The 13,437-nt window shown below is 57.0% G+C and overlaps 1 protein-coding gene across 14 annotated transcripts in view; it reads right to left on the reverse strand.

The window, feature by feature from the left end:
• Positions 1-13,437, reverse strand: part of DLGAP2 (DLG associated protein 2) — a 699,343-nt gene that overhangs the window by 543,012 nt on the left and 142,894 nt on the right. For 3 of the 14 annotated variants that reach the window (XM_072812936.1, XM_072812937.1, XM_072812929.1), the window contains exon 1: positions 9,506-9,628. The exons of the other annotated variants lie outside the window; for them this stretch is intronic. In XM_072812936.1, coding sequence (XP_072669037.1) covers positions 9,506-9,553 — 48 coding nt within the window. In that variant the 5' untranslated portion in view covers positions 9,554-9,628. Of the gene's footprint in view, positions 1-9,505; positions 9,629-13,437 lie in introns of those variants that run through there. 14 annotated transcript variants of the gene reach the window in all.

The following is a 13,437-nucleotide window of genomic DNA, read 5'->3' on the forward strand; positions in this document are numbered from 1 at the left end:
CAGAAAAATTTTTGATGACATACATTTTTTTCATCAGAAAGGTTAATCAGGTAGGTGTGCTCATTGTTAATGCTGCTCCAGGATGCTAATGCAGTTCTATTTTATGTACGCCCCTAATGGGTCCTGGGAGCATCTTGAAAGCTGCACTCAAGGGACTCCTACAATAAGGCAAATGGACCCACCAATTTTTGTGATGGCTTTTAAAATATTAGACGCAATTAGAGCCTGAAAGTGGAGGACCGCAGAGGCAGTAGAGCGGGGGGGTCTGCTTCAGAGGGTCTGAGAGAGATGCTTTCATGGAGGATGAGTCACAGAGAGCCACGGGGAAGAAAGAGCTGTGTTTACATTAGCAGTTTGGGAGAAATTATGAAGGAAGTATCTTATTTGATAAGTGAAGGGAAGGTGAAAATAACAGGGAATGGCTTTCCCCAGAAAATCCAGGGCCGCAAGGGAGCGGCAAAGATGGAAAGCATCTGCAATGAAGGGATCTCCGTGGGGATTCGGGATTATGTGTCCTAAACTCAATCAGACTAAAAGCTGAGCTTCCTTCATGAATTCTGCACCGAAGTGACTGCAACCATTCCTCCAAAACTCGCAGCCTGGGAGCAGGCATTCCGTACCCTGGGGCAAGGAGGTCCTGCCTCAGGAAGGAGGGCAGTGCATGGGGCCACAAGCCCACGGCCACCCTCCACCAACTCGTGGTCCAGCCATGCATGCAGCCCATTCTGACAGATGGGGCCAGCGGTCCCTCCATGCCTCTCCTCCGTGCCCCCTGCCCCATCTTCCCTCCCTCCACACCCAGGAAAGAATAATTCCTACCCAGGCCAAGTATAATCCATTGCACACAAAATAGTATTACCAATTTCCTACTCTAAACAAATATAAAAGACGCAGAATAAAGCAATAATCAAATACAAATGCAGTAAATACAAAATGTGGAATTAAAAGTTCAAAACTATGTCTCTTACGTGTGCAATGAGTTAGCTGGGACACAGAACAACAGCTGTGGGACAATCAGGGACCAACGAAGCAAGAAACCTGTACAGGACACAGGACAGTGTCAACACCTAACTCCACCACCCTGCACCCAGCATCGAGGTTAATCATTAGCCAGGTCTGAACCCGGCATCATCCTGGCACGATTCTCTCCCTCACCAGCCCCTGGCTTTCAAGGTCCAGAAAGGAAATAAATACACAGTCACGCACACATGCATGTTACACACATGTGCACACACACACCTGGGCTCATGGATCTTCATTCCTCCTCATTACATGGCCGATACACTTATATTTCCAATACAGCAATTTCCAAAAAAGTCTTACAAGTTAACACCAGGCCTGAGAAACCATGTCCCTCAAAGGAAAGGAATGGTCCCGTAAGTTGTAAACACGTGCACATCACGAGATCCACGTGGAGCCAGCGGGTGTGAGTCACCACAGTGAGATCAGACCACGTCCTGCAGTGCACCCCTGACCGTACAGCCTCCCGGGCCTCCACCACCTGGGCCACCCCCAGGGGAAGCCGGGGGGCCCTGCACTGCTCTCTGGACCGCAGTCTCCTGAGTGAGATCATCAAACACACTGCTTCTGGGTTAAGTGTCCTGAGGAATTAGTGCGGAAATGTGCAGAACGGAGGTAAGTGGCTTCCCCAGGGCCAAGCTGAGCTCCAAACTCCACAGCTGACTCCATTCCTCATGCATGTCTTCAAGAAGAAGCACACGTGGAGTCTGGATCTGCCACATGCGGTGCCACCCGGCCCCCAGCTCTGGCTGCTGGTGTCATCCGGATGACATGAACTCAACAGGAGAGTGAGGGCCCCGCAGGTTAGAGGTGCACATGAGGTGATGTGTAAACACAGCAGCAGGAAGGGCGGGAGGCGGGCACGGAGCCTGGGGCCCGGGCTGGCTCTGCACTCTCTGGACAGGGCAGCTCTCCCTTGGTGCCCAGGACTGCGGGTAGTGTACAGAACCACAGGACAGGCCTGCGGTGCCTGGGGGTGCTGCCCAACGTGAGGGTTCCCAGCTGGGCAGGGACACATGCTCCACGGGCACCTTCTGGAGAAGAAGACCCTCTCCCGAGGCCCGGTCATGCCCTGGCAATCACAGCACCCCACCGGGGCAGCAGGGGTGTCTGTGTCATGGGGAAGAAAGAGCTTGGGAGCCACGATGTAGACAAATGCACAGGTCAGCACATGTGGCTCTATAAAACCGCAGCAACTCCCACGCAGGTGGCCCGCCCCTGCCTGGTGATCCCTGCACCCAGCTCCGCCCCAGATGCCACCCTGGCTCCACCCCCCATAGCACCCCCATAGCACCTGTCAGGACAGGTCCCACCGAGGCAGCGCCCCTGCCCTCTGCCACCGCGTCCCTGAGAACCAGTCATGTGGCCCGTCACATGCCCTCAAGCAGGGGACATGAGGACTTGTAGACGTCAATGGCGGGCAATTAGTGCTCAGCACGGCAGCCACTCCCAGTCCTCCCGGGTCCTCCTGCTGCGGCCACAGGGACCACACAGGGCAGGCTGGGCCACTTCGAGCTGAGGGTGGAGGAGCGGGACTGACAGGGCACCGTCCTCCCCACGGGTCCACACAAAGGAGCAGAAGGGACACAATTGGCCTTCCGGCCCTGCGGACTCACAGGCTCCACAGGACTGCCTGTTCTGGGGCCGTACCCACAGGCCGGCACCGGGGGCAGTGCACCACGCACACAGCAGGGGGGCGGGGGGGGCGGGGGGACCCACCAAACACAGTAGCCGACTCCCGAGCCTCCCAGGAGCCCGGCCCAAGGGGCCGCGGCCACGACGCCCACAGCACGTGCGCTAGGACGCGGCTGCCGCACACCCTCCTCCTGGCCTTAGCCCACAGCTGCCAGCTCACAGGTCCTCCCACAGCACCCAGCTCAGGGTCATCCTACCTTGCCCCAGGCCCACGGCAGGCACCCACCCAGGCCGGCTGCACCTCACCTCAACGTCGGGTCAAGGGCACAGGGGCGGGTCTGGGTGGGTTTGAGGCTACAGTGAGCCTTGCACACGGTCCCACATCCTGAAGACCAAGTGTTCACAGACTGGGATGCCCCCTCACTGGTGACGCAGGCTGCACAACACACTGTCTTTGGTGCGCACAACAGCCCGGGTGTTGTAGCACAGGACAGAGCCCGAGACTCTAGAGTCAGGATCTCTGCTCTGCAGCGAGTCACACAACCCTCAGCGTACTCGGTGTGGCACGTCAGAGATTCCCACGGGCCCAAAGGGGGACTCTCTGCGTCACAAAGTGGCAAAGCAGCATCGTCTAGCTCAGAGAGGCGCACACACCTCGCGTGCCTCAGCACCACCTGGGGCCGGGAACACAGCGGCTGGCCGCAGGCCGGGGAGCCCCAGAGCCTGTGCACACAGCACCCGCGGCCGGCAATCCCGTGCCTCAGAGAGAAGGGACAAGGACGCTTGGGGAGGTGACGCATGCATCCCTGACCTTGACCATGAGGGTGACAGGCATGTACCGCTGAACTCCTCAAACCGTACGTGTCAAGTGGTGCAGGTCCTTGTGTATCAATCATATCTCAACAAGATTTCTGTTCCAAATTTTCCATGAATGTCCCTTGTGCCTTTAAACAAGGAGGCACACGGACGTACAGAACCCACCCTCCCACAAGGCTGCCGTGTGACCTCGACACTCCCTGGCTGGGAAACGTGCTGGCAAACCTGCGGCCCCAAAGCCTCAAGCAGACACGGCCATGCAGGCCACAGATCCATCCCTGCGATGCACACGGTGAGTCGTGGGTTTCTGTTGGCAGAGCGGCGACGTAGACTCACCCAAAAGGACAGAACGTGTGAGGAGCGCCTATGAAAAAGTCTTCAACGTACGTTTGACAGAGGAGGAGCAGAAACGGGCCTTCCTTGGCCCAGACACAAATTTAGGATCCGACCATCTCCAAAGACAGCTGCTGTGGGGCCTCGGCACAGGTCAGAGGTCTGGCGGGTCCAGGGCAGGTGTGGGGCGGCTGTGGGCGGGCTGTGCCAGGCCCCTTCCCCACAGCCTGGGACCAAGCCAGGGGGACAGTGCACCGAGGCTGGACACAGGGAAGCTCGTCACAAAGCTCGCACCTGGACAGCTGGGCAGTCAGCTGCCCCTGCCCTCGCCCTCCCCAAGCAGGGCACCCAGACACCCTCCTCTGAGAAACAAAACAGGCCAAGAGGACACGCCTCCTGTTGACACAGGCCTTCCAGTTAGAACTGGCTTGCCACGCGGTCTCGCTGCAGAAACTCCACCAGCCAACAAGCCCTGTCTACCCATCAAACATACACTCTGCATGAATGCTTAGCTGGGTGTCAGACTAAATGTTGGTAAATTGCATTTAAATTATGGTCTCATTCATTTGGGGAATATAAAAAATAGTGAAAGGGAATAAAGGGGAAAGAAGGAAAAAACGAGTGGGAAATATCAGAGAGGGAGACAGAACATGAGAGACTCCTAACTCTGGGTAACGAGCTAAGGGTAGTGGAAGGGGAGGTGGGCAGGGGGATGGGGTGGCTGGGTGATGGGCACTGAGGGGGGCACTTGATGGGATGAGCACTGGGTATTATTCTAATATGTGGCAAATTGAACAGCAATAAAAAATAAATTTGTAAAAATTAAATAATTAATAATGTCATTATTTATTTTTAATAATATTAATGCTTAATGTCTGACCCTTTGTGAAGACTCACAGCTGAGGGTGCTCATTCGCTTGAAGAGACCCCCACACTTTGAGAGGGACCAACAAGATGAGAGGGAACGGAAACATTATCAGAAACAACATTTTCAAAGTGATAATATCACAGAAAGACAGGAGAGGTTTTGCCTGTGACCCCAAAATAGGACACTCTGCTTATAAAAGGGAAATTTATATAATAAGAAACACAGTTTTTGGAAATTAAAACAAAAGGGAAATAAAACTCTTTAAAAACAGTTGAAAAAGAAATTCAAGAAGTATCCCAGAATATACAGAAAAAATACATAAAGAGTTAGGGGGGAAAAAAAAAACATTTTTTAAAAAAAGGAGAGAAGAATCACCTGTTCGTCGTGGGGGGCATGCCACCTAGCCAGTGGGAGCGCCCCAGAGACAAGGGCCTGAGACAGGAACAGGGTCACGCAAATATTCAGAAGGACCCAATTCCAGCCCCAGTGGGCCTGCTGAGCACCTGGCACAGTCCACACACAGCGACCAGCCTACGTCATCCTGAACACGTAGAACACAAGGGCGGTCCCAGACTCAATCACAACACTAAATTCTGGATGCTGGAAAATGCAGGAACAGTGTTTCAGAAATTCTGGGACAGAAAGAGAAGATGCCATCATATCAGCCGAGCAAGACACAGCATGACCCCGGTCCTGGGAGGAGAGCTGCTGGAGCTCTCGGCTGCCGCAGACTCAAAGGGCCTAGGGGGCGGCGGGGGGGGTGGGTGGGTGGTAGCACTCAGGTGGACAGGTCCTGAGATGGTGCCCTGCCATGGCCTCTGGGGTGGGGGTGGGGGGAGAAGCACAGAGGAGAGAGATAAATAGGGTGAAGTCAGGAAAGACTAATCCTGCTTATTATTTTTTAATGGCAATTAACAATAAATAAAATAAGTCACCAAATAAAAAGGCAAAGGAGGCTACAAACTGAGTGTGATGTAAGTAGTGAGCGCTGTGATGGGATGAGCACCGGATGTTCTACTATATGTTGGCAAATGGAATTTAAAATTTTTAAATGTAAAACAAAAAAAAAAAAAGATTTTTTGTTAAAAAGAAAAGAAAAAAGTACTAAGCACTGATTTACCCAAACATGGGGGAATGAGCACATGGTGTGCAGCAGGAGGGGAGGGACGGAGAGGTAGCGCCTCCCACACCCACTTCACATGAAACGCTGGCATTTCCAGCGGGACAGAAAAGGCTTCGGCATAGAGTGAAGACGCCCTGGTGCCGAGGCCCCGCCTGCCAGCTCAGGGTGCGGGGTGGCTGGCTGAGTCGGTGCCCACCCCCAGGCTCCCCTGGACCCATCCGTCCTCCCGACACGGCCTGATGAGGCTCCACGCAGCGGGCAGGAAGTGCATGATGTGCACAGACTCGGGACGGCTTCACGGTCCAAATCTCCCGCACGCCAGATGCGCGTCCCTTTGGGTTGAAGCATGACCTATGAGGTGCTCTGCAAACACACAAGAACTCCTGGAGACTCACCACTTGAAGGGTTTCTGATTCTACACTCTATTCTGTGTAACAAAAAGATAGATGTCAATAAAAAATTAAAAATCAACTTCCCGGACAGAATGAACAGGTCCCCTTCACAGCCATGGCATTAAAACCACCACGGTGCACCGCGTGCTCCTTTCGAAGCAAAGGCTTCACTGTGGTGGCGGCAGACGCAGCTCAGGGTGCGTGAGCAGAGCGAGCTGCAGGCCGGCGGCCAGGGTGACAGGACACGGGGAAACACACGCGTGTGGGGGGCTGCCTGCATGGGACAGGAACCCTGCAGCTCTTCCCCACGCTGTGATCCCACCGTGGCCATGATGGGAACAGGCGAAGGACCACATCTGCACAAACTTTCACACCCCTGTACGCGACTGCTCGATCCAAACATCAGCAAACAAAGCTGTTCCCCAGGGCAGCCTGGGGGGCTCAGCGGTTTAGCGCCGCCTTCAGCCCAGGGTGTGATCCTGGAGATCTGGGATCGAGTCCCACATCGGGCTCCCTGCGTGGAGCCTGCTTCTCCCCCTGCCTCTGTCTGCGCCTGTCTCTCTCTCTATGTGTTTCTCATGAATAAATAAAAGTCTTTAAAAAAAAAAAAAAAAAAGCTGTTCCCCACACCATAGAGCAAACGTCCCACAGAGTACGAGGTTGTGCCTGAGATTTTAGGGGAACAAGGGAAACCCCAAAGTCAGTGGCAGAGCTCTCACAGGCAGCACGGAGGTGCAGGTGCCACGCGGCCAAGCCACGTAGAGGTCAGGATCCCCAGGCCGTGCTCGTCGATACTCTGCTGACATCACAGCAGCGGCACCTGCCACCCAGCAGAGGCCACAACTCCAAGCAAAGCTGCACAGCCGACTTGGGCGAGGAGGCCACCACACACCTGGAGCCGCGGAGGCCCCAGGGCCGCCCACTCCGGAAGCCTGGGCGCACTCCGCGCATCCCCAAACCAAGGAGCAACATTTCCAGTGGAGGGCCAGGCACCGTGGGAGCTGCGGGGTAGCCCACCCCACTTCTGAGGCGCCGGGCGCAGGCCGCGTTCCACCCTGAGGGGACTGTTCTCTGAAGCGAGGGCCAGGGGCCCAGGTGGCCACGTCCACACACTCAGCAGAGCTGGCTCGTGACGCATCTCAGGGAGCCGTCCTCGTGTGGAAATGCCCGTGAACGGCAGACTCACAGGATGACACCGTTTCTCCTCGACACCCTCAGAGGCATTCTCAGGGTGACCACAGCCGCCACAGCCCTGTGCGCCCTCCAGCTGGAAACGCCCGCCCCCCCGTATGATATCACGCCAGCGAGGTGATATGTCCAGCTGTGTCCTTGACTGGCCACAGGCTGCCCCGACGGGCGGTGCATCCGAGCTGCTTCCAGAAGCGATGACCCCTGCAGTGTGAGGGCACCATGCAGTCCCCTGAGCGCCCACACACCCCCAAAGGTGGAGGAAGGAGGGCTCCACCCCACGGCAGGAGCCAGGCCACCTCAGCATCCTTGTCACCCTCAGACAGGAGATGAACCAGCAGCTCCCTAGCTCCTGGACACCCCCGAGGCCCCAGCCTACGGACGCAGACCGTCTGGCCTCTCAGCGTCAGTAAGTGCATGAGCCACTTTCTAGCGCTGGATCCCAGGTCAGGGAAGGAGGGGGTAGGTGGCTGTGATGGGTGCACGCACAGGTGAACCTGCTGCTCAGGACCTCCGCAAGTAGCCACTGACAAACCCACACCCACAGTGGTGGGATGCCCAGAGCAAACATCCTCAGCAGTGCCTCCTGGTGACCTGTGTGCTGAGCAGCCCCCAATGACACCTGGGTGCTGTCCAAACCCAGCAGGTGACCCCCATGGGCGCAGGGGTTAAGAACGGCCCCAGGGACTTGTCCCAGCCAAAGCACCTCCTGCTCACCCCCCTGCTGCACCTGCCCAGCTCACTGTGCCCCATGGGGCTGAGTGCACGCGGCCCCGAACTACCGCATGGACGGCTCAGCCCAGGCTCACACTGTGAGGGACAGGGACACAGGTAGGCTGGAGCCACTGTCCCTGAGCACGACCAGGGACGGGGAGGGGCCCATCCACATGCACTCACCTGGCCCCTGGATTGTTCCCTAATTCTTGCCGGATGACCCTTTCCAGTCCCGAATCCCGCTTCCCATGGGCACCCCCTAGGAGGACCAGGGTGCAGGAGATGGCCATTTGGTGGGACAGCCAGCCAGCAGCTGCCAGGACACTGGAGGCTCAGAACCCAGGTGTCAAACCACAGAAACCAGCGGTGCCGTCCCCTGACAAGGACAGGTGAGAGGAGGGGCTGCAGGGCTGGCCCAGCTGGAGCAGCAGGGCCTCGGGCACCATCACTCTCTCTGCTCAAACTCCCAGAAACTTCCTTCATGCTCCTGCCGCCAACAGAGGCCAAGCCTGGCAGATGCCTCCTCAACACTGTGCCCTGCATCTGTCCCCATCTGGCAGCCAGCATCTCAGGTGCTCATGCCGGGCCCTCCCACAGAAGGTCGGCTCAGAAGACACCTGATCTGGAAAAGTGGCTCCAGGCTCATGGGGTGCTGATGGGGTCTTTGGGATCTAGAAAACGAAACCCCACACGTCACCCTGCCTTCCAGCCTCTGGAAGGGTCAAACACCCCATTTCTGAACATCCTGGGGCCGCACTGGGCGTGGGCCTCCGGCCAGGAAACCCAACCCACGCATGCTTGGGACAAAATGACAACACCCATTTTGAAGGAAAAGTGACCGAGAAAAGTTGCAGGCGTTTCCATTCTCCTAAGAGAGGCCATTTCACTTAATTTTACAGAACATTTATCTGAGCTTAAAAATAGCAGAAATTAGCACATAGCGAGTTTGGACCGGCTGCTTCATCAACCCTGCCCTCCACACTCGTTTTCCTATTCCTAAATCCCAGTAACTGTCAATTGACGAAATTAAGGACGTAGCCCCTAATTAAGAGCTTAGACTCCTGTCAACAGCTCTGAAAAGGCCTCACAACTCAAACTATGAGAAGAGACATCATTTCTCAGTTTTTTCTTTTTTTTTTACTGAATTGCCGGGACAGCAAGGAGTCACTGAAGTTATGGGTCATGTGGCCCCGCTGCTGGGCTGGCCTCTGACTGTAGGGCACGAGTGTCCCAGGGACTCGGGTGCACGGAGCCACGGCCGGTCAGAAGCCCGGGGAGTGTCAAGGTGTTCTGACGCGGTCCTGACAACCGGTGACTGTGTTCCCTGGAAGTCCAGGAACATCCGCGCGCTGATGTGCTTCCCGGGAAGCACTGTCCCCGGCACCTGCCCGCCACGCCCTGGCCCGACCCACAGACCCTGTGCCCATGCAGGAGGTGCTGCCCCATTTCACGAGCCTCCACCATGAATCCTGGTGTCTCCTGGGGCCTCAGGTCCGAGCACAGAGGACACAGCACCGGATCCTCCCTGTCACTGCCCAACCCCAGTCCTAAACCCCCGACCCTGTGCACCCCCTTCCCGGGACCCCAGGTCACACCCACCACTGCTGACACATAACCATGTGCACATCTCACATGATTGTGACATTCATGTGCCCCCCACACAAATGACCTCCCACCCCCTAGGCCCCCTGCTCGCTTGTGACTGCACCATCCCCTGCTTGGGCCTCAGCCTCGTCCAGCGGGCCCCAGGCCTCCGCTGCTAGCCTGCGCCCACTGCAGCTGACCCTGGCAGGCCCCTGCGGCCCACCGCTGCCCCGGCCCCCCAAGTACCCTCACATCCTCCTGACAGGCCTGCTGGCTTCACCCTCATGGACCCATAATGGGGCAGCACAAACACAGGTGATCTTCATCATGGTCTCGGCCTGGAACACTCTGACGATTCCTCGGAGGGAGGCCCGGGGCAGATGGCCCTGTGTAACCCAGTCCCTAAACTCCCCAAAGTCCCCAAGCTGTGTGGCAGGAGCTCCTGACCTCAGCCCCACTCGAGGGCCCTGGCCACCCCAGCCCTTTATTGTTCTTCCAGCTGCCGAGCACACCACAGGGCCCTTGCACGGGCTGCCCTCTGCTGGCACGCTCTCCTCTCAGTGGCTCACTTCAGGTTCCCACAGAAGCTTCCTCTTCCGAGAGCCTCCCCCACTTCCCAGCAACGCTCTGCTCTGGCTCTGCACCTGGTCCTTCACCACATTCCCTCGCAGTCAGTCTGACGGCTCTGTGCTCTCTGGCTACGCGGCAGGAGCAGGAGCTCCGTGGAGGCAGGACTGTCGGTGGGGTCCTATGGTGACCACTGTGCCCACAGCTGTGCTTGGCATGTGGGGGGAGGGGTCCGCAGACTCACGCAAACAGGAGTAACAGTGAACTTCCCAGGTCCTACCCTGTTAGCCCAGTCCATGCCATGGCCCATCACGCACTGAGGGCAGCAGGGTCGGCTGTGTCTGGCATGGGCTCTTCCCTGCTGCCCCCAAGCAGCATGGGGGCCTCCCAAGGACACCCTCTGCAGCAGGATGTCTGACCAGCAGGAACTCTGTGGCTGTGGGCAGACCCACAGCTGGGACAGGGCACAATGGCAGGGCTGGCCCGGGCCTGGCATGTCCACACCACACACCTGCTCTCACTGTGGCCCCACCTTGTGACAGTCCGTCTCAGGCAGGACACACAAAGCGCCCACGGTCTGGAGCACCTACTATCCGGGGCACCCGCCATCCAGGGCACCTGCCTTCTGGAACACCTGCCATCTGGGGCACCCACCATCCAGGGCACCTGCTGTCTGGGGCACTTGCCATCCGGGGCACCCACCATATGGAGCACCCGCTGCGATCCCTGGGGGCAAGGAGCCAGCACTCACACTGACTGGTGCCCAGGCTTCTCCCACAAGAAACGAGGGGTTTCTGCTGTCACTGTTTTGATGCAAAGCTGAAGTCCTATGACCGTACCTGTGGGGAGAAGCACAGCCTCCGCCCCTGCATGGAGAAGCAAGAAGCTTTACTACCACGACCAGGCCCTCACCTGAGGCCACGTCTCCCAACACAGCAGCGCTAGCACTCCGCGGGGACAGAGGAATCCTCCTCTTAGTACCTGCTGAGGGGAGCTCTGACGTCTCAGAATGAGTGCTGGGACCATGAAAAGGCGTGCTGCGGGCCTGGCAGACCGCCAGGGGGAGGCCCCGGGGGAGATGGCCCTGTGTCACCCAGCAGCCTCGCAGAGCTAGAGCACCGAGCACGGAGCTGGCTCTGTACACATTTTCACGAAGAGCGGAGAGCTCATGAATGCACAGACAGATGAGAGGGCAGGTGGACTCGGTCCTGAGCCACAGCGTCCCGCCTGGAGGGCTGACTCCTGCTAGAAGGCTCCTGCCACCGCTTCCCGGGGCTGGGGGCTGGCACCGGGGCAGCGCCTGGACAGCAGGTCCTCGCCCAGGACCGTGGGACCAGCTATTACCAACACCCTCTGCCCTCACATTACTTCTCTACTGTAGACAAGGGTGCATATTGGTTCCATCCATTTAATTAAATTTAATTAAATTTATTTGCAGTGTAAGAAAATTTGAGTGCACAGAGCATACGTAACTGAGATAAATCACAAGTGCATGTTCTTTTAATCGATCATCTTGGCACAGTTAAAACACATGAAACAATCCTTCAAGGTGATTCCAGACCATTTTTCTTCCATTCTATTCAACAGAGAAATGTCGTATTAGTTGGGGCTCTATGGAGGAACACAACCGGCTGGGCAACAAGACAGATACATGAACGTATGTTGTGCATGTGTGTACACAGTGGCTTCTTGGCCCCCAGATCCGCGTGAACACCTCACAACACACCACCTCCTGGCAGCAGTGAGCACGGTGATAACGACGGCCTGCATCCCTGCCTCTAGCATTTGGGGTTGGAAATGAAATTCTAGGTCATATGCTAGTCCAATGTTTACCTCCTGAGGGACGTGCACCAGCCACAGGTGTGAGGGCTCCTTCCCCCACGGCCTCGCCTACACCTGCTTCTTGCTGGGTTTCGACAGCAGCCATCCTGTGGCAGCACCTGTGAGCACTCACGCACCGTCCCGTGTGCTGCCCCCCACGCACACCACACAACCTTGTGCACCTGCGGCCCCACGGTGGAGCCCCCAGCACATTCCCCTCCCTGGCTCCCAGGCGGCCTGGACCATGCTGCCTTTTATTTCAAATTCCCTTTGTGGTGAGACTCTTGTCTTCGGAGCACTTTGTCGTGTATGTTAGACACTCCCAGGCCACCGCAGCCTGCTGTGTCCCCCAGAACCGCCACATGCTTAGCACCACCCATCCCACGCCCGCTTGGGGATGGAGACACGTGTGTAGAGGAGTCCGATGTGCACCCTGCTGTGGGTCCCCAAGGCCGGGGACTTCCCTCTCCTTTGTGGCCCCAGCAGATGCCTGCATTTGGCAGGAGTGTCCACCTGCCAGCCTGCCTGCAGTCCTGACCCCTGGGGAGAACGGATGCCCCCAGAGGAAACAGTCATGGGCGACCAGGGAGGTTCCTGGGGTTTCTCTGTCCTACACACACTGGATTAACAGCGGCACCATTTAAATTCCCTGCACTACCTGACCTTTTGGACACTCAGATTCTCAACCCCACCAGTAACCTTTCTTCACTTTTCTATGGAATTTTTTTTTCCAAATTAAGCCAGGATGGAACACCCTCCTTGACTCCTTCATCACAAAGGCCTCATGCCCGTAACCAGATGCAGCCCCCGGCGGGCTGTGTCCTGCCTTTCTCATACCTGCAAAAAAACACAAATTCTTCCTTGAGCATTTGAAGGGCAGCTCTGGGCTGGAGGGAGTGACGGCAGACACCCCAAGCCTCTCCCCAGAAGTAGTGCGTCGTGGGGAGGGAGGGGAGCAGACCTGCAGGCATGACAGCAGCAGAACAGAAGAGGGAAGAAATGCACAGAGAAGCACAGGGACAGGAAGGCGACTCAGAGGCCTCCTTGGAGAAAGTCCGAGGGGAGAGGCCAGGCAGAAGGAGCCCTGGGGCTCCGAGTCCAGGGCAAGGACAAAACAGACAGGGGTGCAGCAGGTTGGTCAAGGGTGGACACAGTGTGCTCACAGGAGGGAAGGCGTGGGCCCAGAGGCTTGTGCAGAGCAGAGTTCCAGGATCTCAGAGTTTAGGTTCCATCCCACAGAGACAGAGAGGCTTTGAAAACCCTGAGACCTGACAACCAAGTGTGCATCTTGCAACAAGGACTCAGGGAGTGTGTGGGCAGGATGTAAGTCCTGGGTCTGTCCTGACTAGTCCCCAGGCTCGAGTTCCTCCACGTGG

The sequence above is a fragment of the Canis lupus genome, chromosome 36 (genome assembly GCF_048164855.1).
Source record: "Canis lupus baileyi chromosome 36, mCanLup2.hap1, whole genome shotgun sequence".
Lineage (NCBI taxonomy): Eukaryota > Metazoa > Chordata > Mammalia > Carnivora > Canidae > Canis > Canis lupus.